The sequence below is a fragment of the Pagrus pagrus genome, assembly GCF_965226575.1.
Source record: "Pagrus pagrus genome assembly, chromosome: 19".
NCBI classification, from domain to species: domain Eukaryota; kingdom Metazoa; phylum Chordata; class Actinopteri; order Spariformes; family Sparidae; genus Pagrus; species Pagrus pagrus.
The window spans coordinates 15895700-15923235 of record NC_140203.1 but is presented as its reverse complement, the minus strand read 5'-3'; the positions used below and the strand labels follow the sequence as shown (position 1 = coordinate 15923235).

General features: G+C 40.9%; 1 protein-coding gene across 1 annotated transcript in view; it reads left to right on the top strand.

The window, feature by feature from the left end:
• The window catches only part of LOC311275056 (transmembrane protein 132C), a 165652-nt gene extending 151304 nt beyond the window's left edge, over positions 1 to 14348 (top strand). The window contains exons 8-10 of the mRNA XM_084383247.1: positions 664 to 973; positions 10939 to 11130; positions 12043 to 14348. Coding sequence (XP_084239373.1) covers positions 664 to 973; positions 10939 to 11130; positions 12043 to 13125 — 1585 coding nt within the window. The 3' untranslated portion in view covers positions 13126 to 14348. The remainder of the gene's footprint in view (positions 1 to 663; positions 974 to 10938; positions 11131 to 12042) is intronic.
• Positions 14349 to 27536: the final 13188 nt, after the last annotated feature.

Sequence of the window (27536 nt, the reverse complement as noted above, 5' to 3'; positions counted from 1 at the left end):
ATTTTCCACCTCCTTCCTTCCTTCCTACCTTCCTTCCTTCCTTCCCTACCTCTCCAGTCCAAGGCTGGTCTTTTAATGTGAAAAACGGCCACATAAACTTAAACAGAAGAAAAAAGAATCGAACAAATGTGTCACAAAATTCCCCCACTGGGTTTGCATTTGCTCTAAAACATATCTTTCGAGATGGCTATATCTGCAAAGTGTTTGCCGTGGGCCAAATAAATGGCAGACATACAGCAAAATATCAGTTGCCCTTTGAAAGAAAATGAGAACGCAAGCAAGGCAGCAGTTTGTCTCTGCAAGCTGTTTTTAATGGATTCTTGAAAACACTGGCAGCGCTACGACTTTTCGGAGGTCGGGGAAACCTGCAGCACAACAGACAGTCGGGGTTTTGACTGCTGTAAATACATCAGAGTGTGCAGACTTTATGGGCATTAATGGTGATAAGAAAAGAAATGAATTGCAATGCATTTGTGATAGGAAAAAGGAGAATATTACTGGTGATAACCTTCAAAGTGTCTCCTGAGGACTTCTCCAGACACAAAGAGCTTTCAGTTCTTTTTACCCCACAAACAAGTATGTGTGTTATCTGCCTCTATAGCTCTCACTGCTATAAGCGACGATTGATCCATGCATCATTCCTCTTGTTTCCTGTCCCTGAAGGTACGAGAGGGTCACTGATGTCAAGAATGACGGCGATGCAGCTGACGAGAGGACGGAGAGCAGCTGTGTGGCGCAGTATCAGAGCACCACCCTGCGCGTCCTCACGCAGTTTGTGGCGGACAACGGAGAAGTCAGAGGAGCCTCGGAGGAGGACAGGATGGGCCAGCAGAACTTCCTGCTGGGTACTGACTGGCAGGTGGAGGTGACACAACTGGTCAAGGATTCTCTGAGGGTGGCGGACCCAAAGGTCGCACAACTGCTGGAGGGCCAAGTCGTAATAGGACAGAATGCTGGAACTACCAAACTACAGGTGTGTATTTTGTGTGTGTGTGTTCTGTTAACATCATAAGCAGCGGTCCCGTCGGCAGAATGAAATGTTGCCAGTTAAAGGTGCAATATGTAAGAATCGCCACTGTCAAATTCACACTCCAAACAAATAGGGGGCATAACTGGACTTACCGCTAAATGTAGCTGCAGTTAGCTAGTATCCTCAGTTAACCATGTAGCTAGCGTTCATATTAGCCTACTCTGCCCGAACTGGGTGCTTTCAACACATGATCTTCTTCTAAGTGTTTTTTAGTGCGTTCGCCTAACCATAACATAGGCACAGCATTGTCACAAGATAAAATTGAAAATCTGAACAGAAAGAAATGTAAAATTATAGCGAGTATAGAATATAGAATTGGCAAGTTTCAACATATGGTTTGCAGAAACGTACATTACAAATTATTCTGGCGATTGGGCCGTAAGCAGGCTGCCTTGTTGTTGTGTTTCACTTCATTATGTAGTCTAACATTATGCTCACGTTCATGTCTGTCATTTTCTGTTGGGGTTGGGGGGCTGCTTGCTCCAACTATTTAGTTCAATCAGAAGAGACTTTGTCCTGAATTGATAAATATTAACAATGTGCACATCAAATGAGAAAAAGAGTCTTTGGCGATTAGGCCCCATTATATTTTAAGAGGGAGGGTGAAGCCGTGAGTAATGTAGCATAGGAATCCTCCCTGATGGAGCCTAGACGCCGGTGGTGGCGATGGATGGAGATGATGGCTGAAGATCTGGATGAAATGGGGTGAACTCTGGTGAGCTCAACCTGAGCACTGGATATAATGAACTGGAGGTGAATGGGGTGGAGGAGGGCGGCAGCAGTTTTGCAGTGAAACAGCAGAGAGGAGAATTAAAGTAAACGCCCATAGTCAATTGATTAAGAACTGGTGATTAAGACAGAGAGTGAGTTGTGATTGAATGAACATTAAGACAGTCTTCCTGATTGAACTTGCGCTGAGATTCATTAGCGACACATCAGCGGTGTCGAAGTGATTTTCAGTCATCACTAAAGCTGCAGTAGGTGCGGTGGACTAAAAATTTGTCATAAAAGTTGCTATTTTTGTAAGTCAACAACCTGTGAAGCTACAACAGATCTCATCAGTTCTTGTTGTCATTTTTTGCAGCAATCTCTGTCATCAGTTTCCTCACTTTAACACAGGACGCTGATGTCCACATTTTTAATTGCACAATATGTAATTTCAAACAAAAAAGTGAAAACAAAAGACCTAGTTAGATGGTATGTAGCATGGGATCATGGGAGTTGTTGTCTTTATAATTAAACAACTACCATCGTTGTTGAAAATCTGATGTGACTCAGGCAGAAATGTTCACGGACGAGGTAATGTTTAAAATTTTATTCATGTTGCGTTGAATCACGTTTGCCAACTTCCTTCCTCACTCTCTGAAATATCATCTGATGTTTTCCCAGAAGTTGGAGCGACAGAGCTAAGATCTAGTCATTTTCAGACATTTGAATGTGGAAATGTTGCATATTTTATGCCAACAAATCTCCAACAGGCTCAGTTGTTTTTCCACCCAAGGAAACAGCCAACAGCAAGCACAGCATCGCACCTGTTTAAACTGTTGAACAAGTCTGATATGAGGGAGGCAATGCAGTGGTGCAAGACTTGGCTAGTGTTTTGGTAAAATCAGGGAGAAAATTCTAACAGAAGAAAATCTATCACAATGTATTGAATTTGATGCAGGGTGCACCTTTTCTTTCTGCTCACAACACGATAAATAAAAAAAGCGAGGAGGAGAAGCTCCACCAATGCATTAAGTTTATAAGTAATGTGAAAATGGTGGCTCGTAGTGAGGAAGCTGAGGAAGTTGGGAAATGAACGACCAAATCTGCATCTCTCTTTCGAGCTAACTGTTTTGGTTGCACAGATAAAAGAAACATGCTACTTTCATCAATGGTGATTACTGCAGCAACAAGCATCTGTTTGGAGCAGAAATGTCCTGATAAACCCCCATGTAGACGACCCACCGAGGACCAAACAGCACCACCTGTTGAGCACAGTGGAGCACCTAATGTAGGAGCTAAAACCCAGATATTTTTCTCAGGGGTTGATGGGGACAGAAAAGTGTTGAAAAGGATAGGTAAATATTGGATTTCCATTTTTCAGGTAGTCAGAAACATGACTGTGAATGAATGCTAATGTTGCCCTGTGTCTGCTGGGTGCATAAAATAGGCGATTCTTTGCAAACACAAAAGCCCATTATGTGAACACTTTGTGTTTCTTTCTTTCTCATTGAGTTCTTCTCCTTTCAAGGGACCAGAAAGAAGGACAAATGTAGCCTTTTCTAAGCTATTTGCTCATATTCATGGAAATTTATGTAAAATTATCTTAAACGCCTATCCCAGTCCAGCCTAAAGTAAATTCAAAGCTGTCAGAAGCTCCATAAGTGCTGCTGGCATCAATACGGGTTTGAACACACTGAATTATTTTTATTTTTTTTCTCACCTAAATTTTTTGCTATAAAAATAAGCCGTACGAATGAGCTGAAAGTGTCCCTATTACCTAGAAAACACAATGGGTCCACATCTTATAGTCTTACACGGTCCACGATCAAATTAGATAACAATATCGCTGAACACTTTTGTCTAAGGAAAAATCCAGGTGCCTGACAGAAAAATCACATTTAATGACCTCAAAATACCCCTGATTGAGAGTGACAGGGGTGGAAACTCATTATAGTTCTTTATTTCCTTACTTGCACTAACTTCATGCATATAAATACACCAAAATTGCTTAGTTGTGTTTACAAGCTTGGCAAACTAGCCAGATGGCCTTTGGTTGGGCCACTGAGTTTTAACAGGTTTTTTAGCAGTAAACCCAGAAAAAATAGATAGAGATTGGAAATAACCTACATATATGGAGAATATGGAGAAAGAAAGAAAAGGTTTTGCAGTGGAAAAAGAAGCCGAGTCAGGTTTTATTTACACAGCCCCAAACCACAGGGGTCTTTACAATTTGTACAGCATACACATAAATACACAGACCCTCTGTTGAAATCATACCCCACCTAAACAACCCTTTTAACAGGGAAAAAATGGAACGGAAGAGCCACAGAGGAGGGATCGCTTTGTACTGCAGACCGCCCAAGTAAAATATATGTGTGGGAAACACTGCCATAGCTCATAAAACATAAGTTGCGAGTTTAGACTTAATAAGTGAGAGTGTGGATCCAGGAGGACATTGAGCAGCTTTAGGTGTTCCCAGATAGGTAGAACCTGAGCCACATAACCTAATTTGATCAACCCCCCTCCATGTGTGTGGAGTTACAAAAATAACTGCATTGATTGCAGCATGGCACAAATACTTTAGCTAATCACGAGCTGACAGAGAACCATGCCTTCGATTGTGGCACGTTTAATAAAAGCTTAAAACTCCGCGGACTCTCTTTCTCTCACTCTTTCTCTCTCCACACACACACACTGGGAATCCTATTTATTTAATACTACAACCAGGTCCCTGCTCAGGACAGCACGTGCGCCTGCTCGCACCGTGAATCAACATCAATCTGGCATTTACAAGATAGCACAACACAAAGCAACACATTGTTGAAGCAGTGGCCTGGAATCATAATCTCCTCGTCTCTATATATCAATTGAAGAGCTGTGTGCACTGCAGGAGTGATTATGTGTGCGAAAGCGCTGTTTCATTGGCCTGAAAGGAAAAGACTGAAAAAATATGTGAGATCATCTTGTGTTAAGTTAGATGTTGATGAAATGGGAAAAAAGAGAAACTGGAAATGTGTGCCATTCGCTATCATTTGTTTTACTTCAAAGTTATCATCTGGTAGATTAACATCTCACTGATCCGTGCAGATGTTATATGGTGGTGTGAAGATTGAATGGCTGTAAATGACATTTAATAGACTGTATTATGAAAGCCTCAAATGCTAGATCCAGCCCTGCTTTTGACACAGCTCAGGCCACTTCACTAGTACGCTGCACTGTTTACATAATTACACTTGTGAACAGGGGGCTAATTGAATTAGAGGATGAATGACAATGTAATAGTGCAAAACAGCAGCGATATACTGTACACTACTGCTCAATAGTTTGGGGTCACCCAAAAAAAAAGTGTGAAAAATCACACTTTAATCCATCAAATGAGTTGCCAAATGAATATAAACAACAGTCAAGTACGTTGACAAGACTAGAAATACTGATTTCTAAGTCCTCAAAGCGTTCTCCATTTGCAGCAGTTACAGCCTTTCAGACATTTGGCATTCTAGCTGTCAATTTGTTTCGTTAATCTGGAGAAATGTCAATCCATGCTTACAGAAGAACTTCCCACAGGCTGGCCTTGCTACTCTGCCTAGAGGGCCAGCATCCTGGAGTCGCCCCTTTAATGTTGAAATCGAGACTGGTGTTTTCTGGGTACCATTTAACGAAGCTGCCAGCTGAGGACCAATGAGGCATCTGTCTCTCACACTAGAGGGACATCCCACTTCTCTTTCTATCCTGGTCAGAGCCAGTTTGCACTTTTCATTGAAGGGAGTAGTACACACCGTTGTATTAGATATTTAGTTTCTTGGCAGTTTCTCGCATGGAATAGCCTTCATTTCTCAGAACAGGAATAGACTGTGCTTGTGATCAATTTAAAGTTATTTGTAATGCTTCTAACGATCAATTGTCATAAAAAAAACTGTCAGAAAAGCTCAGATATAAAACTAAAAACATAATTCTAGGTAATTTTGAGGCTATAGTTTGTGGTGTTGTTTTACAGGTAGGTTTTGAAATACATTACCATATTGGTGGCACATTGGTATCTTTTTGAATGGCTGTGGCTATGGAGACTGATTTCTGCTGGGTGTCAGACGCTGCTTGGTTTGACATGGAAAAGACACTTAATAAAATAAATAAAAAAGTGTGTATACGATGCATATAAGTGGAAAATGTGCATAACCTTTTGTAACTCTTCCTCTCATTATAGAATATATTCCTGCACTTGCTCACTCCATCACTTCCTTGACATTCAACACAGTCAATCAAGTGGACTCAAGAGTATTGACAGTTGTGTTAAGGAGAATGTGACATTTGTTTAATTCAGATCAATTTTAGGTCCAACTTCAAACACAAGTGCTTTCCAATTGTTGACACTGAAATCCAAGTGTAATCACTGCAGTCACAAAGGGTTTACAAAGATGCTAGGGATTTTAACCGATAAGAGATATACCTCAATACCAAGGAAGGAATAATTTCAGAAATGCCTTTTATTCTTGTTCCCATTCCTGCTCAAGCTAGATCTGAAGAAAGTGAATTATAATTGCTACCTATAATAGGTGAGCGTATCTCTCCCTTGAAATGCAAATTAAATAACTGAACATAAAGGTTAACTGTACCACTGAGTGCAGACATGATTTAATAGGTAATGCTTCTAGTAATTAATCTACATTTTGTTCTTAAAGTGTTAGTTCTGTTTACAGTCTAGTCTGCAGTATGCTGCTGAGCTGATCTCTAAAAAGGTTAAATCACTCTGAATGAAAAACTGCTCATGATTTTTTTGCAACGCTTCCTGTTTTAAGAGAGGCCATATCAAACACGTATAGCAATAGATAAACAAAGCAAAGCATGAAGTCACAACAAGTAGGGTTACGGATGTACTTGAGCGGCTTTCTCATTATTTTATCTAAAAACAACACAACCTATTTCAGTATCATCATCTCCCGAGTATTTCATTCACAGCTAGGGTTGCATGTGGATGTTCCGGGATTTATGTGTATAACTATCAAATATGTATTTTTTTTGCATTTCCCAATATTTCGTCAGACACATTTTTTGCCCTTCTACAGTTTCTACTTCAGTTTCTACACTGAAGAAATGTGCCAGGAACAAAGATTTGATCTTTGATCTTCAAAACTGATTGAGTATCGTTTGTATTTGAAAGCCCATTAGGAAAACATTTTAAAGGTCGTAAAAGACCAAGCTGTTCTTTTTTAAGGCACAGATTATTAACATCTCCATCGCCCTACTGACACGGTACAAGTACCTGGGGACCTCTAGTAAATTGTAATGATTGCGGAGGACATCTGTGATCTTAATCCCTTGCGAATCTGCCGTATATTGTAAAGTAAAAATTCCACTGCGTATTATCTTCCTATATTTCACCAAACACGGTGATCATGTGATAACTTTAGTCGCGTTTGAATCAGCATGTCGTGATTTGGGGTTGTATGTCTGTTGAATGGCTAAGAAATAACAGCAGTTAACAGCTGTGCTGTGAGGTTGGCTATATTGGTGTTTAAAAGTGATGACAGAGAAGGTAAAGGCAACAAAAGGATGCCATATTCAAGTACAGCCACAAAGCATCTCTTACATAATATAAACCTGCTGAAGATGTGTATTTATGTTTTCATTCCATGCAGAAAGGGGGCAAATCATCTCTAAACTATACTAATAATATGGCTGCTGAAGAACAGATGCTTTGCTTTTGAAATTGGAAGTTACATGCAGGAGATAAAGTCAGTAATTATGAGTAAAATACATTTTCTAAAGCAATTGTTGAAAGTACTGTATTATCCTACCTCCCTATCAGTCAGTCATTTCAAGTCACTTAGGTTCATTCTACATAATAAACTACTGTGAATATACCTTTCTATCTTTTTCAGTTCAGTTGCAAGTGCGAAATTCAACAACATACTGCAGACTTATTCTGTTTTCTTGTGCTAGTAGAGGGCTCCAACATCTGAGATGTGAGTTGGCTGCCAAGCAGAACTGCCTTCATGATCTATGCTGTCAGAAAGTCAAACCCGGAAGACACAAAATAAGCAAATATGGACATTGTGAAAAAGATCATGTGAACTTGAGAACTCCTTCATTAAAATAATGGAAGCAGCCCTGCGTCAATCATCCAAGAAACACAGTGCTAATACATTTTCATATGCCCCAATTTCTTGAGGCTTTGAATACATAAAGCATTAGGAGTTTTATTTGGATCAAACTGTTCAGAATTACGATGAAGGACTTGGTTTTGACAATTAAATGACAGCTGTGGATTTTCAAAAGGCCACTGAGGTATTAGAAGATTCCATACTGGACACAGAATTGGTAATTTCATCATTAATATACTGGGCTGCAAGTTCAATGGTGTATCTAGAGAAATGGATAAATCTTTTTAAGCACCGTCTGTCTGACATGTTATGGATAGACTACTGGCATGCATAACACATTTTGCTATTAACCTTTGCAGAAGTGTCAGAATGATGAGTCAGAGAGACATTGGTCTGGGCAACACTGGACTGTATGTAATATTGTTGGTTGCACCAAAGTAGATCCAGGTGTAAATGGGATTTTGTGGGGTCAGGTAGTGAAAGCCCTCTGAGACTTGGACAGAAATCATACAAGACAAGACTCTGACAGCTTTGAATGGGAAGAGGGGAGCCTGGAAGGGGTCTTTAATTGCTCTCTTGGGTTGAAAAAAAGCAACCTGTAAACTCAGAATCTGGTGTGAGGAAAGGACTTGACGTGTCTGGTGGGAGATTCTCACGACTATGAATGTAGGCCAAAGGCCCAACCTGCAATCTCTCTAATGGGGTGGAGGAGAGACATGACATTTGTGAAAATTGGACAAAGGACCCTGAAAGGGTGGGGGGAGCGATCTGACGACTGCCAAAGAATCAAGAGAGGGAGTCTTGACATCTCTGAGAGGGGAGCAGAAGAAAGTCTGGACATTTGTGAGTGTGTAGTCCGGGGTTAGATGGAGAGGAATTTTGATCAGTTTTAGGGATGTAAAAATGCTCCTCACATCTTGTGGAGAGTTGTGTAGGGGGGTTATACTGTAGATTGCACATCATGGCAGAAGGCCTACATTTTTTTCATGGTTTGAAGTTGGGAAGCTTCTCCTGCAAAAGAAGGTGTCGCCTGACTTCTTGAAGTAAGGTGCACTCAGGTACCCACTTACACGCTTATATTAGAGTAACTTAAAGGTCCAATGTGTAGAATTTAGGGGGACATGTTGGCAGAAATAGAGTATAATATTCATTATTGTGTTTTCATTCAGAGTAAGCAGGTCCTCGCCCACAGTCTGTCACGTTGCACTGCCATGTTCCTACAGTAGCCCAGTGTAAACACTGGCACTAGCCTTTGGCCTCGCATTGAAATCAAATCCTGCTACATTCAAAAGATGCTAAATGCTTTACCAACCAGGAACTTTAAGGATAAGTTCACCCAAAAAAAATCAGTCATTATCTATCACCCCCATGCTGATGGAAAGTCAGGTGAAGTTCAAAGTCCACAAAACATTTCTGGAGCTTCACAGCAAAAAAGCATCGATGGGGACTTGTTTCAAAATGTAAAAACACAACTAAAGAGCGCATAAAATGGCTCCATACAGCTCACTCAGCGTAATCCACATTTCTGGAAGCCTTGAGAACCCAAATTGATTTGAAAAAGCAACATCTACACCCTGGATGAGTGGTCAAGCTTGTGTACTCACTTTAAAAGGAAAGCAAGCTAAAGCTTTCAGTTTAGCAACTACAGCGAAGATTTCAGCTGGAAAAAGGTGTAAACAATGTCTTGTCAAATAAATTTGACATCTGGATTTGAAGCCATTTTATGTTTTAAAGAAAGTCCCCATCTGCTTGAAATATTTAGGAGAATGCTGCAACACTGTTTTGCTGCAAAGCGAGTGTTTTGTGGATTATGAAACTTAACCTGACCTTCCATCGGTATGGGGGCGAGTTGTTATTGTCTGAATTTTCATTTTTGGGTGAAGGCCGGCAGAGCATTTAGCATCCTTTTGAATTGAGCAGGAGTTAAAATTTCATGTAAAACAAACAGCTATTACTCATCTACAGTGTTATGAATCTAAACATTGAAAGGTGGAGGCAGAGCAAGTATGAAGTGATGCTGGTTTTAAAATACTGCCAACTTTACATATGCAGCCAGACTCTTACATAATTCAGCTCAAAACTGTGTTTTTTTCCCCCCCATGAACCATTTCAGTTAAATGTTTTGTGTCATTTTTTCATTGGGCTTTCCTTTAATCTGTTCAAAGAATGAACAACCTTACAAAAATTGTCCGTGGAATAAATTCACTGGCAGTCTGCCTTTCTGCCCTTGCCCTCATCTCAGAGATAAGGTTAAACCATATTTCGTATATCTATATTTTTATTTGACTACACTGATTTGAGCTGTGTTTAACATTCGGTGATATCAATGACACCGTGTGGGATGCAGAAGGGAAAATGAAATGAGGAAAAACGAAAGGGAAGAAAACAGAGGAAAGGGTCTGTACAAATGAGGCAGTGATCAGTGGTGACAGTTCATTATGGCTGGTAAATGCGGCCATGCGGGGGTGGCTGGAGGAGAGACTGGAGCGCTAATTGGAGCGGATGGGAGGGATTCTCGTCTCATAGCAATATCACAACTATTTACATGCTCACAGCTCCGGCAGGGAGAATGTATTAGAAGGGTGGAGATTACATGTTTTCATGCGAGTTTATGTCCATTTTTTAGGTTAGTATGTGCATTTACATAATCACAGTGTTTCTTTATCCATGCAGGGCCCTCGTGCATGTGTTCTCCATTACTTAACAGTAATGACAACATTGTGCCGTTCAAGTTGGAGGACTTTCTGACACAGGTTTGAGTCAGTGTACTCTGAGAATATGTAGTTTTGTGTTCTCTTTAGTTAAGTTTTATAGTCCTGAACTACAAGGTGACATTCCATCAAAGCTGCAGGCAAATGTGCGTGTAAACATCTGTTTTGACACCGGTACCACTGGGACCCAGAGAGTATGACTAAAATTTCAAAGAAGGAACCACAAAGGCATTCCGTGACAAAACTCACTCCACGCTTCAGACATCAGTGACATCATTGTCAACAACAATGGCCGCCGGCAAAATTCACTCTTCCTCTCGATTCACAGTAACAGTGTCATCTTGGATCTTTATGGACTGTCATGAGTGGCAACTGTTGGCGTGTGTTGCAGGTACTGTCCCCTCTGACGTCCTCCGTCCTGGCAGAGAGGAGCATCAGGGTGCAGGATGACAAAGTGACAGTGACAGAGCTGGGCGTCCAGTTGGTATCCGGACTTTCTTTGTCCCTGCAGCTCAGCCCGGGGAGCAACAGGGCCATCGTCGCCACTGCAACCACACAAGAAGTCATTGAGTCGCTCAAACAGGTACGAAACCAAGACATGCAAATATGTTAAAGGTGTAATATTTAAGAATTGGTCAGCTGTCTTAAGTCATACTGCAAACAAAAAGGGAGCAGCATATCACCAGTGTAACCACTAACTTCACTGCCACTGGCTAGTGAGCTGGGTTAATCGGCATCTAGCATTCAGGACTAAGAGCTAGGAGCATCAGGGGAGTGTTGGTGTTTATGCTCCTTGCACAGGAGCTTTAGACAGGATAGGCTGGGGCTAGCGGATTAGCATGCTAACTTCAGTAGACATCTCTGCAACACAAAACATAGATGCCATGATGTCAAAATTGCTATTTATTCACATTATTTTCACCATTTTTGTTGATTTAACAAATGTTTTCAACTGAAACTGTTTTCAAATTGCACCTTCAAAGCATTTAACATTATTATCCATTTCTGAACCTACCACAAGAGATAGGAAAGTCTTTACTGTGTTAGCACTTGACTGTGCATTGTATTTTGCTTACAAGTTCAAGGCTGGATCCAGGTTATTATGGAGTCTATGATATGCATTGTAGTTTTCCCTTTATAATTAATTCACTCTTGATATAGTGGAGCCATCTCTTTGATTTGCATATCCAACCAGTGAACAGCTCTGTTATTCCTGTAATTATAATTTCAAATGGAATAAGGCTAATGTCTCTTCCCTTGGAGAGTAAAGAATATTTGGCTTTCAAGCGAATAGTTTCATATCCGACTCTATTGTTTCTTTCCCCTATAATTAAGGCTTGATTTGGCTTCCACCATGTTCCTCTCTTTAATTTCCAGTCATTCTTATGCATTAGCTGGAAATGTGCAGATTACTGTTTGTGGGTTTACTGTTATTTTCAGGGTTATTTGGGTACTGCTGTTATGCTGATACCAATTTCTGTTTCTGTTTTCTAAGGAGTCCCTCATCAGTGCGTGGCTCCAGTTCAGTGATGGCTCCATGACTCCTCTAGACAACTACAACCCTGCCCATTTTGACCTGGCAGCCACCTCTTTGAATGAACAGGTGGTGGTGGTGCAGCGCAGTGCAGCGTGGAAATGGCCCATTATCGTTGCCAAGGGCCAAGGTCAGGGTTTGCTTGTGCGTGTTGAAATGAGCCAGTCGGAGGTGTGCCAGAAGGGGAAACGACGTACTGTCTTAGCCACTGGAATGGCAAACATACAGGTGAGGTTTGGTCAGCCAGAGGAGCAATACAGACAACCTGGAGACCGGCGAACACGTCCCGACCCTCCATATTACGGCGGATCTATCTCTGACATGGAAACTGGGTTAATCAACCGTGGAGCCACTACCATCGGGGGCCATGTCCCAGTGAGACCTAACGGGGGCCGTCTATCGGCAGACAGCGGGGCGAGGGTCCCGAGCGAATTCTCTGAGTATCCAGACAAGGCAGACCTGCCTCGCAGCCGCAGCACTGACGACGACTTGTTACCATCCCGAAGAGGTCTGACAGACCTGGAGATTGGTATGTACGCCCTGCTGGGAGTCTTCTGCCTGGCCATCCTGGTCTTTCTCATTAACTGCATCTCTTATGCATATAAGTACCGGAACAAGCAGCTGTCCCTGGAGGCCCCGGAAGCAATGCCCCATGCTCACGACTGGGTGTGGCTGGGCCAAGAGGAGGGCCTTTGTTTGCAACAACAGCAGCAGGACGAAATATGCGGTACTCTCGAGGAAGGTAGTCAACTATTAAACGGAGGCGTCCAGCGTGGTAATAATGGCGTGGGAGGCTGCAGTTCTAGCGGGAGGGATCACAGGAATGAGTCGCTTAACTCACCCACCACCAAGAGAAAGAGGGTGAAGTTCACCACCTTTTCCAACGTCAAGGCCAGTAATGGATGTCCTGTACTCAGCCCATTAGCACTAGTGCAGACCAGTGAGATAAAATGGGTATGTCCGGACATCGAGCTCGGGGACACAAAGGATCTTAGGAACTACATGGAAAAGCTTAATGAGAATGCAATTAAGAACATTGCATAGGGGGTGTTTTCAATGAACTAAAGAGAAACTCACCTGAATGCCTTCAGAATGAGGAGGGAATGAGGGAAAGAGGAAGGATAGGAAAAGGGAAATGAATAAAAGGGTGCAGAAAACAGACTGTTAAACTGTACCTCACCATAACAACAGGATAGTGTGCTCAGCCTTCGTTGTTTCCATGACAGTGCTCAAGCAACGGACTACAAAGAGACATGATTTGCCACGTCAACAGAGCATAGTTATAAAAGGTGGGAAATGTGAACTTGATATTGTTGCTTAACTTAAATGTACGTTGTTTGTCTTTAATTGACGTTCCTTTTATATTCGCCATGTACCTCGTTTTACGTTTTCTTTTTTAAATCATCATGTTTTAATGTTGTATTTGTTGTACTTTTCTGCGCTTTGTTGCTTTTTTGTTTTTTAAGAGTTGCTGTATGCTCTGTACCACATGTCAGCAATTATAGATTCTAGGAGAGAAGAGTTAAAAAGCAAATTTTGTATTGTATATAAATGCAGAGTTTAATTCGAAGGTGATATATGTACAGTAAAATTTTGTAAAGTGCTGTTTTGGTTTTTGTTTTGTTTTGTAGTTTAGTTTTGTTTTGTCTCCAGACACCAGATCCATGCATGATGCTATGAAAGAGGAGGCACGTGTGTCTGGTCTGAAAGTGTGTAGATAACTAATGCCGATACGGCTGGAGACATGTCCGTTTAATATGATTGCATTCATTCCAAGCGGAGCTGAGTTTTGGGTTGGTTTCAGTATGTTGATATTGACTTTGTTAGCCTGTGCATTTTCCTCTTCTTATGATTATGTTATTATTTATGCCACCCCCTTTTATTCAGTTGTACACTTCAGATGAAGTCCTGATTCGGCCTGATATTCTGATAAGAAAAGGAATTAGTAACATTGAATATGAAAAAATGGTGAATCCATAGACAATCACATAAATTATGTATGGATTAATCGCTTCATTTATAATGTTCCATTAAAATCGGTCCAGTTTACAGCTTGAATGGCTTGAATTAAGTCAAGTTATCACATTGGATCCCAGAAAAAGAGTCATGACAGTGAATGAACAAATGGTCACAGACTGTAAAGTGAAAGCCCGAAGTCTGCCCTCATCTTCCTTTTGTCATATGTCAGTACTGGTCCATCGTTTTCTATCTCTGTTTTGAAATTGGCTGCTGGACTAATTAAAACTGAAGGTGACTCTTCTCCATCACGCTGCTGTGTGATTCATTTTTTCTGGCGTTCTCCCGGTCTGTCTTGTTTTTGCTCATCTGACTGGTTTATACGAGTACACAGACAGTGGCTTCATCAAATATCAAAATGAAGTGCCTGTTGTTGTTGTCAGTTGGTGCAGCTGCCAGCTGAAGCAGGAGAGATAAGTTATCTTGCACCTATCATCCCACCACTCGAAAACCGCAAATACATTCAAATATTCATGTATTTTCTCTACCCAGTGATTGTTTGGAGAAAATGGTCAGCTAAGAGGTATTCTTTACATTATTTGTTGTTTTTACAGCAATAATGTTTTAAAGGAGAACTATTATGCTTTTTTTTTTTTTTTCTTTTCTTCAGTGTTTTATATAGGTCTGTGTGTGTAAAAGGTCTTGAAAGTTAAATAGCCCAAAGTTCCGGCCAACAGGAGCTCATCTCTCCCACAGAAAACCCTGCTCCTGAAATGCCTCGTCAGTAGTCCTGCCTTTAATTCCATGACTTCATGACATCATACACCACGCCACACATTTGAGTAATTTATGCCTACATTCACTGTTGAGGTAAAGCTAACTGGAAGCTGAAAAAACGACAGAGCTGACTGCAGATACGATGAGTGGTGCTGGCTCAGGCGTGTGTGAGCTGACCAATTACAGCAGACTGAGTAAATGGGAGGAGTTCCTTAAAGAGACGGGAGCTAAAACAGAGGATCTCAGACAGAGTCAGGGATACAGTGCTCCTGCACTGGACAGGATGAGAACACTGATGTGTTTTCTTAGCATCAAAGCATGTAAACCTATTCTAGTAGCAACCCAGAATAAAATTATGAACCTGAAAATGAGCATAATATGTCTCCTTTTAAAATAATGACGGATTACCGTGATATCAATTAGATAAAAAGCAACAAAAAAGACAAAAGAATATAAACTTAATACAAAAACTCACCCAAGTTCGCAAAATAAATGCTTTTAGGTGCCAGTGCAATCAAAAGCACAAACCACCTTTAAGGTATCTTCTCGACCAACATCTAAGTAAAGGAAGTCAGAAAAATAATTCTGCATCCAATAGAGGCAGGAATGAAATTAAACATAATAAACATGTTTGTCATCTGCATTTCAAATCATGTAATAATACCTCTTAGTACCCTTTGTGTGTCATAGTAAGCTGTTAAAAAGGGTTTTAGGTCAAGTGCACCAGTGCCCTCGAGGCCTCTAAAACTCTCAGACAATTTTTTCCCCCATGAGATCACAGACAGTCTCCCCTTTCTAAAAGGGCAATCTAATTAGAGATTACTTAGTTCAGTACATTACATGTTAATGTGGCATTTCCTATGCAATTTGTCTTGCCCACTTACTGTACCTGTGAAATTACTCAGATATAATTTGCAACCTAATTAAAACAAATCTCAGGACCTGTGCATTGGAGATGTCCCCCGGTAACCAGGAAGGTCTTGCGTTGTAAATATTTTTATTTAAAAGAGGGAGCACTGCTGTGATAGTAATTTTCTTTTACAAACCTGCCTTTGGATAATCTTTTTATGTTTTTGGATTAAGTCAATAAATCTAAGTAGATGTATAAAATAAAAGCCTTTGCAACATGCAAATGAAAGCTGCACATCTCTACAAGGTCTTGATGATGACATGATGGTAAAACAATACCTTAAACATATCTCAAAGCTTTATCTATAATTAAAAACAGATACGGTACGCACTACTTCCTGCTTTACTGTAGTGCAGATACTTTTTTCACTTGCTGTCTGAGTTGTATTCATTTAGCTTTTTTAAGCTTGATAAAGTGGTTCCCTGTCACAACTAAATCATCTGGAAAATGTGTTTTTTGAGATGAACATTAATTGGATGGGTACATTTTTGACTGAAACTCTTGATCGCAATCATCTATTTCAGGTCCCGTACAGCAACTTACACTATGCTGGCCTACTGACACAAGTGCCATGCTTCTGTACTCATCCGAACTGATGCGCACAGACTGCCACAAATAACTTCAGAGGACTTTGAACGAGGATTGTTTTGGACAGACTATTTTAATCGACAGTTAACTCGAAATGACACCATAACTTTTCCCAGGAACTTCTTCCTGGATAAATCTGGGTGCAAAACCTACAGACAAGTGCAAGACTGGTTGACATTTATGGCTTCTGGCAGATGCCCGACGGCCTACATAAACGCAGACCACAGTCACCCCAAACACTAAAACTTGAAAACAGGTCTGAACCATCCTCAAGGGCCAGAAGTGGAGATGCTTGCTGATAAGAGTGGATAAGGTAGACTTGTGATTTGTTTTAGAAAAACGTATGAAAGGAAATAGAGCCAAGGGGGAAAAACCAACCGAGACAGATCAACCTGTATCTTTGGTTGTGGCAGATGCAGCTATCAGAGATATAAGTGGTTATACAATTCAAACATATGCCTACTGCTTCACACGTGGTATGATCTGTGACATAAAGAAAAAAAACATCTGTTAACTGGCATCCGCACCGCAAAATTGTGCTCAAGCAGGCTTTAATTGAACTGTAAGGCCCAGTTGATTAATAGTGGACCACTGCCAGCAGTCAACACAGGGATCAGTAGACTTCTATCATTGAATACATGGCTCAGCAAAGCCTGTGGCCGGAAAAGGGATCAACTACATTGATAACTTTAATCTGTTCACAGCACAGAGGTCGAGACATCTTTCTCAAGTATGTTGAGTACTGATCAGCTGGTTTTGATTCAGCCTGCAACACCCTTCAGCCAGACCTAAATGATGCACCCTGACACACGGGAGCCTCAAACGCCACAGCCTCAATGCCAGCCTGTTGCCAACCTGCTAACAGGGCCGCAGCCTCCACACGAGGAAAACAAAACACCACAACCTCTGTGTCAATATGCTAACAACCAGGTCATGGATCAGTCTCCCAATTCCTCCTCTCTTCACGCTGCCTGCTTTCCTGGCTCACCCCTTCAGGGAGGTACTGACAAAATAGGAGAGCTGGATTCAGTCTCCCCTCATCTTCCCTCTTGGGGATCTCTGTAACAAGCTGATCAGTGGTATGTGATGCTACAGGTTGCAACTAGGTTGCATTCAGAAGCATTGCACTGCCAGCCAAAACAACAGCAAACAAATCAGCCTGGCACTGGTGCAGACAAGAGAGAGGATGTCTTGGACATACTGTACAGGGTCCCTTCAATATCTGTTTTCTTTCCTCTACTTGTAGGTAGTAGAGTGAATGAGATGCACTGAACTCACACTGCAAATTTTTCAAATTTGGTATCCATTCTTCATCAGCCTCGATCTGCCCCCAGCACTCTCAGGAATAACCTCAAACTGGCCATGCTTGAAGATAATAACAGTGCTTTTAAGCTTTTTCGTGTTTTTTTATTAAAGAGGTCATATTATGCAAATGTTCAGGTTCATAGTTTTATTTTAGGGTTCTACTAGAATAGGTTTACATACTTAAATTTTCAAAAAACACATTATTTTTCTCATATGGTGCAGTGCTGCAGCACCCCTTTACACACTGTGTCTTGAACGCTCTGTTTTAGCTACGGAGTGAGACATCTCGCCTCGGTTCAATTTTTGATGAGAGAGGCACATGTTACATTATGTAACGAGCATCATGTAGCCAATCAGAGACAGAGTAGGGAGGGTCATGCCAAGCAAGGTAGTTTGATCAAAAATAACGCTGCTACAGTTGGTAACCATGTACAGCCATATATATCCTATAATATTAGTTATATAAATATATATATATGTATGTTATGTCATACAGCTGTTATATAAATATATATATTTATATTTATATATATTTATATTTATATATTCAGCTGTTACATAGTGAAGAACATAAGTTACGGAAGTAACGGCTAGACTCCAAACCAGGCGTTTCAGGCAGTGCAGGAGCAGTGTTTTCTGTAGGAGGGAGTAACTCCCTTTGGCGTGGACTGGCTTTTTCACTTTGCATTGACATTTTACATGCACAAAAAAGCTACATTACACAGTAAAAGAAGGGTGAAAACCGAAAAAGCATTATATGACCTCTTTAACAGCACAGATTGTGGATTGACAGGAGATGGGATGAGTCAGAGGGGAGACGACGAGCAGCAAAAGGCTACAGGTCGGACTTGGACCCTGGGTGGTGAGGACAAAGCCTCTTTACATGGGGTGCACGTTACACCAGCTGAGCCAAGGGGTGCCACCGATCAACCCTTTCTGATTTAAACTTTATAAAAGTGGTCCAAGGTGATGGAAAAGGAGGAATAATTGTAACCTATGCCTTCTTGTACAAGCAGTTATAGTTATATTAGAGGTATAAGTTGTGTGTCATCCTGAACCGTTTCTTTACAGAGCCTCCAGTTCTGTATGCAATCCTTGGTTCAGTACTTACTGACCCAAAACCCTGGTCTTATTCCTCTGAACACTACTGTGACCTAAACACTGGTCTAATTCCACTGAACACAACCTTTAAAGTATGAGTTTTACCCAAAAATTTAGCCAGGTTAGCCAAGCTCAGTGTGGTGTTGCTGGCATCAGAAAAGGCAAACACAAACGAGACTCAAGAGCTGGCTTACATCACTTTCAGATCCACTGTATGGGAGCATCTCAGTGTCATGGTTAGTTACAGCTAAGATGGACAAAGCTAAGTGGATGTGATGTAAACTACAATTTGTTTCGATTAGTGTAATGAGATGAAAATAGACTGGAGGGCAGGTCCTCCACATAGCATTCAAGCATATTCAGACCATGCTTAAGCTATAACTAATGCTATTGGAGTGTTTATTGCTGCAGATTTCACACAATATGCAATCTTGTTCTCAATTCTGGTATTTATTTGTTTCTTCATTTCCTTGGAAAAGGTCCCTCAGTTTTTCTTGCCTCTAGCAGGGTCAATGCTTGTCCTCCTGACCATCCTTCAACCCTTCTTTACCCCTTCAGGCCACCACAAACTTTCATCAACTCCTCTGTGACACCAGGCTCGACTTTATCCACCCGTCGACCCATCCTTACAAGAAATTTAACCATGATGCATTTTTTTCCTAAAACTACAGTCTCATATTGCTTCTTTTATACCTTTCCAAAACTCCTCACCTCTCCCCAACATCTCAGGGGACATTCTTATCGCACTGAACCACAAACAGCCCAGACTGCTCCACTGAGATTTTCCTCCCTGCCACTGAGGCACTTCAGACTGCTGCAGCAGCCTGTCACTCCACAGTCTTAACCCTCTTAGGCTTTTTGCCTGTGTCCGTGACACTGAACTGCCAGGTATTCCTCTTGCTGACACTGAGATCTCTGGGTCTGCACCCGCGCTCACTAACTAACTGACAGCTGCTGTCAGGTATAATGGAACGGACCCCTGTCACCATTACGAACCATCTCCACTGACATTCACTATGCCGATACATAACTAGTTATCCCGTTTCGCAAATTTTCCAACTGTTGCTATGCCAACAATCCTCAACACGACCTTTTCTCCTTTCCTAATCCACTCCATTTCTTACCTTTTGACATGCAGGCTGGGGCGAGAATCACCAATTACACTGCTGATGTCACCCATCAACCCACCACCTCAAGCCTGTCTCTCTGTCACGGCAGACCGACTGCAATGACTCACAAAAGGAAATGTAAAATTACAAAATATCTAGAGTTATTCCAGACAGTTGCCCTTTTACACTGCACTCATTACCTTATCCCGTACTGTTGGTTTGCACTCGCACTACAAAAATGGTTTTCTCTGGGGAACTTCCAGAAGGGTTTCCACAGTAAAATGGGGCAAAGGTAAAACACAGTAACATGTTGGGCACGAATGTGACAATGTGCAAGAATAACTATTCCAAAAAAAGATCTAGCTGTAGCGAATATGTCTTCAGACTATACGCAGCAACACAGTTGAATAGTGTAGATGGTCTTACTGTAGGCTATCCAGTCGGTGGTCTGTGGGTTAAGGGTTGCAACTAACAATTAATTCATTATCAGTACATTTCTAAAACATGTTTTAAATATTTTAGTCTGTAATAACAGAAACATGTAAACAATCTACAGCCATGCTTGCAGCAATGTGAATTGAGCTTAATGCTAATGTCACCACGCTAACTTGCTCAGATTGACAATACAGTACTTAAACATAAAGTGCAGCTGACCCTGAACGACATTAGTCTTGCAGGTATTTGGTCATAAACCAAAATTTCAAGCCAATCCTTTGGCTTGATGCTGGCTGCAGATGAAATGTCACAGGGTCACCAAAGTTAATACAATCTTTCCTGAGGGGAGGTTGTAGGTGTGTAGCAAATTGGATGGCAGTCCATCCAACAGTTGTTGAGACATTTCACTCAACAGCACAAATGTCAAAGTGGTGGTGCTGCTAGAGGAAAAGTCAGGGGATCACCAAAGTAATTCATATTAAATCATTTGGGAACCGTGAATGTCTGTACCAAATTCCATCTGTCCATCAAATGCTTGTTGTGAGATTTCAGTTTGGACCTAAGTGGCGGACCAGTACTGCCATCCCTAGAGCCATTAGCCTGGCTAAAGAGGCCCACATTTCACCAGAGACTAACAGTCTAAAGCCCCAAAACATTCAAACTGAGAAAAGCAACAAATTATCACATTTGAGAAGTTAAAGCTAAAACACTCATATAAAAAATTCACACCAGAGACAACATGTTTAGCTATTTAGTCAATACTGTGTGGCTCTACCAACACTGCAGCAGTTTGACAGCTATACTCTACTCCCAACAACAGCAAGCTGCGCTTTTTCATTTTCTTCTCCATATTAATTGGAAGACCACTAGAGGGGCTCAGCGGGCACTCGGACCTCCACATTTTCTTTGCCACTGTCCAGCTCACATTTAATCCCTGTCCGATCTCCTCCCAGCTGTTCTGTAGTAACTCTTTGCCTTTGTGCCCCAGCAAAGTAACATCATACAGATGTTTTATCAACTGATAACCTCTCCACAAAAAGCTCTGCCATTTTTAAAACGTCATCGCTTGTCCTATGGTAGTGACTCGCTTGAACTATTGGCTACATTGGCTGCTATACTGCCTCCGGCGACTGTTGGAGGAACTGCTCCGTTGGTCCATATTAGTAAGCTTTTAGAAAGCATGAGGGAATACGGACGTATCCGTATCTAACATAGAGCATATATCATGTTGATATGGGTGGGTGCTGCACTTGTCACGTCAATAAAAAAATTATCTGTTTTATTTATGAGCTATAATGTCATTATTGGTCTGTTACATCGTGCATCTCTACTTCTTAAATTCACAGACCTATCCAATTTCTGCTGTCTGTACACATGTGCATCCTTTAAACATCCCCCTGTATTCAAGTGTGTGTTTGCACACATGATAGAGCATAATGTAGTATTGTTGTTGTTTTCATTTATTTCAGCCAAATTTATTTTGGAAACAATCTGATTCCTGTCTTAAAGGTACAACAGGTGTAAGGGCTTGCACGACCTCTGAGTTACCATTGTTCCCACGTGTGTGCCCACCGGCCCAAGCGTATTCCCATTGGCATACTGCAGCTGGTTTGTCATCAGGTGGGTGCAGATAAACTGAGAAGAATTATCCTGCGTGTGTGTGTTTAAGCATGTGCGTGTGTGTCAATGTGATTTATGGGCTCTACTGGTGCAATTAAAACAGGTTTGAATGTGGTATTGTTTTCTTTATTCTGCTGACATTGAAACACTTCTCTCGGAGAGGATGAAGAGGACAGCACATGAAAACCAATTTTTTTTTTTAAAGAGATGCCTCTGACCCTGACAGTCTACGAATGTAAACAATTCCGCAAGATGGATCAGGCCTTAGAGAGTGTCACGATAAGAGACTTGACACAGCCCTGAAAAACAACGAATAGTTAATGAAGGGGAACGAATCGTGGCATTTTTAGCTATGTGCAGTTGATCATTGGAAATCCCACTGGTGATGGCCTTATTGAGCTCTGAGTAGAGATGTGTCTGCAGCTGTTAGCGCACCCCCTTCCACTACACATAAAGCACCACTTCTACTCTCCTCTCAAATTTATTTTTCGCTTATTTTATCTCTGATGGTATTTTTGTTTTTAAGTCTGTGTTTTCCAGCCTCCTAGGGGGAATGTGCATTTCGGGTCCCTGAAGCGATAATGATGGCTTGCTCGCTGGTTTCTTTGTTTTGCAGCACAATGCCACACTGACATACCCAGCTAAGAGAATGGCTGTTGGGAAGAGTTTTTTAAAGGGAAAGTTCAGGAATTGAAAAAAAGGACAGGCAGCTGAATCTTGCCTTAAAGCGTACTTGAGTGGATAACATTGTTGTTGTGCTGTGTTAAAGAAAAACTTTATTGAAAGAAAAACATTTTCGACTATCTACTCATCCTGTGTCAGCAGCTCTGACCCAAGGCAAAACGTTGGCAATTAAATGTAGGACCAGCTCAATAGGAAGTCCTGATCAAGCTTTTCTTTTTTTTTTTTGTTATATTCTATTCTTAATTTTATTTTCATTATCTGCTGGTCCGATCCAGTATTTCCAACACATCCAATACTACTGTGTGTTGATTACGTATCTGACGCATTTTACTTATTTCATTGCTGATGAGTATAACTACAGATACACTCACTGTGATTGTACAGTGGTGTTGGAGTCGAGGTTCTTCCCTCTAGAAGATCTCTGGCTGAGCACAGATACCACCTCGTAGGGAGCCATCAATCCAAGAACGGATGTTAATGTCCTGTTATCAAGTTTCTCAACATTAGTTACTTTTTTTTCCTTTTATTTGTCAGAGCATTTGATTTATTGATTGCTGCCAGTATATTCAGAGATTTTCTACAAATATAACAAAACATGTTTCTAAAATAACTTACCAACCGTAGCTTTAAATATCATTGATTTACATGTCATCAAATTAAGTCACACATTCAATTTGTCCTGGAGATGTAAATCCCTCCCTGTAAATCCATGCGGCCCAGAGTTGGATCCTTAGTACCGGCTCTGGACATCTCTCTAACTGCCTGCAGATATGTGTGCCAGAGTCCAAGTGACACTTCAGAATTTTGAAACTTTCCTGGCCTGGTTTCAACCCCCAGCTGGCTTGCCTTTGCACAGGCAACACAATCACCTGCTAAATGCAACATGGTGAAATGAGGCATTCTGCCACTAGAAGCTGCAGAGTCAATAGACTGCCGAGAAGCTGGAGTACTTGCACTTGATGAGTCAGGAGAGCTTTGTGCTCATCTTGAGTTTCATCACTGATACCCTTGGCATGATATTGGAGCGCTGGCATTTGGCTCAGTTTATCCTCGCACCATTCTGGAGAAATGCTCTGCAAACGGCTACAGAGCTAACTTGACGATAGGCTAAATTGGCCTTCCTTCAGAGGCTGCATTGGCATGCCAATCCTGCATTTTAACGGACAGCAGACAAACCTTTAGACAGAACATTTGGTACTTGACTCTGGCCTCAAACCTGTCTCTTTTTCCTACACTTTTGCTGCCTGTCATGTTTCTCTCTGTCTAACATTGCAAATTATTATTACAGAAATCAAGTACAACTGGAAATTTATGGTAATCTATCATACATTCTTTTGTTTCATTACTTGCAAAATAGTCTCACAGGTAACAGTATTTCAGCTCCTGTTCGTGCAGCAGCACCACACGTTGGCATCACTAGTGCCAGATGTTATTAGTACTGTAGTTCCCCTGCCTCTCCTTATCTACTTTTCATTACCAACATCTGCTAATTAAGAAAGCAAAACACACTGGCTCATATATTCAGTTGCACTGCTGAAAAAGTTTGTGTCCTTTGTCAAGAGGCGTCTTATCAGCATGTAATGGGTGTGTTATTCATGCAAAGACGCACCCAAGGTAAAAAAAAGAATATCCCTGGAAAAGATTGTATTTGTTTGGCATTTAAATGCAGATACAAATATCTCTAAATCTGCCATGAATTTCATTTTAATAAATAAATCATGTGCACAACATTTTCAGTCAGCTTCCCCTGGATAAATTAAGGTTGAAACAATTCAATGAAATTGCCAGCAGGTACCTGGAATATAATAAGACAAAGCGGCTTACACCAGATGTGCTCTATGTTTGTGTGTGTGTGTGTTTCCTATTGTCCATGTGTTAAGTAGGCAGCCTTGTACAGGTGTGTGTTTGTTTTTGGGAAGAGATAGAAAAATATTGGCCAGCGCTTTTCCGGTGAAAGATCCACGGAACAAACAATGGCAGCAGGAGAAAGCACACACACACACACACACACACATACAAACACAGAGTTTGGTATCAGCACTCTCAGGGAGAGCATGTGTTTAATTTGTGCTTCTAACAAGAGGCTTCATAGACAAACAAATGTATTTGCATGTAAACGTGAAAACTCAATACTGACCATATAACAGTGTCCCAAAGGAAATCCTGTTGTCTTAATCAGACATTACCAGTGTTACCATTTTCAATACTATATGCCTACATGTTTACACTCTGTTGCAGCTTACTCGTTCAAAACCACCAACAGACAGTGTAGATACAACAGAGATTCATCCTAGATTGTGACCACCACATTGCCTGAGACTGCAGCTGTACAAATTGTACAACTGGCACATCTTTACAGTGAAAGATATCGTGTTGTGGAAATACATCAAGCTCTTCAGATACTACTGCTGTGTATTAACAAGAACACACCATGCACTGTAGTGTGCTGAAGCTGACAAAGATACTGCAGGAAGACACAATTGTTTCGGGTAAACCAGCACAATATAATGAAATCTGATGCAATACTTTGCAGCAAAGCCACCTTTGTAAAGAATATGCTACAACATGCTACACTAACATGGTTAGCCTTCTTCAAGCAAGCATATCAGTGTTTTTTGTGCCTGATTCTACTTGTACTGTTGCACCTCGAGCTGCTGTAACAAGTGAATCAATCGTAATCTTAGCATGTTTGTATGCTGATGTTAGCATTTCATTTATTTATGAATATTGAGCCCATCAGACCAGTGTGGGCAGTGTTTGATTTCAGTGTTATTTTGTGCATTTGTCTTGGTCATTGTCATGGATTTAGTTTCGTTGTTCCCTTTTTTATTATGTAAATTTTGTCCTCATGAGTTTTGTTCTGATTATATTTCTTGTCTTAGTGTTCTTTTCCCGCCTTTTTTGATTGCTCTCTCAGTTTCAACTGCCGCTTGTTAGTCTTCCCTCACTCATGTAAGTCTGTTTTTCAATTTCTCTTTGTAGGTTTGTCTGTGTTTCATGTCTGTTCCCTGGTCCTGTTTCATCATTATTATTATTAGTATTATTATTATTATTATTATTATTATTATTATGAGTATCATTATTATTATTATTATTATTATTATTATTATTATTATCAGTTAAAATTAGCCTTGAAAGAATGAAAACAAAAGGGTTTTTTTGGTTGAACAACCTCCTCTTGATAAAAACCTCTAAAAACCTTTAATGCCATGGTATACCATGACACCGGTATAACGTAGCAACCCCCTTAAATTGTCTGAGAAATGTACTGTATCACAATATGTATATTATTATTGCAATATTACATGAACTGTGGTAGAGGATTTTAAAGTTTACACAATTTCATCCTTTCCTGTGTCGACGGGGGGCAGGCTTTATTATGAAACAACCAATCCAACCTGCTAATCAAAGGTGTCAGATCACCGTAGTAAATTGTTATAGACCAGTTTAACCTGTGCCTTCAGCCTGAGCTTTTCCCACCATTCTGTTGGAACGACAGCTTCTTGCTTTTAAAATCCCACCCTTTCCCTGGCAACACAAATCGCTAGTATGTCTCTTAATGTGAAGCCGTGGAAGAAGGCAGCTCTATATTTAATGTGCTGTAAAAAGGGATCAGATGATCGGTGTCAGAGGATGGGAGGCCTCTGCGCTGTGGAGCCTATTCTCACTTCAACTCAGCCCAGCGATTTATCAAATTACAGCCTGTTTCTAAGAGCTGACAGGACTGATTACCAGTACGCGGAAAAGGAGAGGTGTTTTTTCAGTGGAGCCCTGTGCCTCGAATCAGAGAAGCATCCTCTACTTACACGTTTTCCAGCCTTACTCACATTTTCTCTCTTCTACCTGTCTTGCTCTCAGGTATCCATTTCTTAAAGAGCTCAGTATGTATCTTGAGAGCGTTTGTATGTGACACACCCCGTGAGTGTGTTTGTGTATAGGAGGGTGTCTGCATGTGCAAGGGGATGTGTTCTCTTGTGATTGTGTTTTGGCGAGGTGAGATGTAATATTGGAGAGCCTCTGGCAGCTCCATTATCTGGGTGTTGTCAGCCCGTCTGCTTGTACACGTTTCCTTTCTTTGGGCCTACTCTCCCATTCAAACATTTATTTGCTGCCCTGACATACCCTGTCAAGCCCCTTCTGCCTCTCTGTCAGCGAGCTGAGCTTACTGTACTGCTAACTCTGCGGCTTCAAAGGCTGCCTGCATCATCATGTGAGCCCTTTTCTAATAGCATTTTGCAGCTCATCCAAACAGTTTGACTTTGACACAACATGACAAGTTTAATATCAAAAGTAATTAAATTTGGGTAGGGTTCCTTGAAGCCCATGTCTATGATACGTAAATACATGTTGTGCTTTAAAACAACAATAGTAACACATCACAGTGCATATAAAGACTTCTAAAGGGAGCAATTTGTAAGATATGGACAGTATTTTAGTTTAAAAATATCAAAAAAAATCAATATCAACAGTGTGAGAAACAACAGTGTACCAATTTGTGTTGCAAGAGTTTGATTCTTAGCCTAATAAGTAAACAAAATAAACTCACAAATGCATCTCAAGACCCACATTTATTCTCTGGCTTTTAATTGTGTTTAATTTGTTTTTATTTTTTCAGATTTATTGGGTTTTATATTAAAGTTAAATTGATTTGTTTTTAACTTGCTGTGAACAATGATACACCTTCTGAATTTAAGTTTCTCTCTTTAACCAGACTAAGACCAGCTTAATTGCCTTGTTAACCCATGTAAAACACACTTCCACTTGACATAAATTGAATAAAACTCACCTATACTCAATTAAGAAGATTTCTCTCTCTCGTGCTCCTCTGCCGCTTCACGCCTCTACTGTCTCTGCCTGCTGTGTCTTCTCGTCCCCGGAGTCATTGTCCTGGTCAGAGCCGCTGTAAGTCACCTCCGTTATTATCTCCTGTCTTCAAACTGGCATCTGTAGGTCTCAGAGGCTATGTCCCA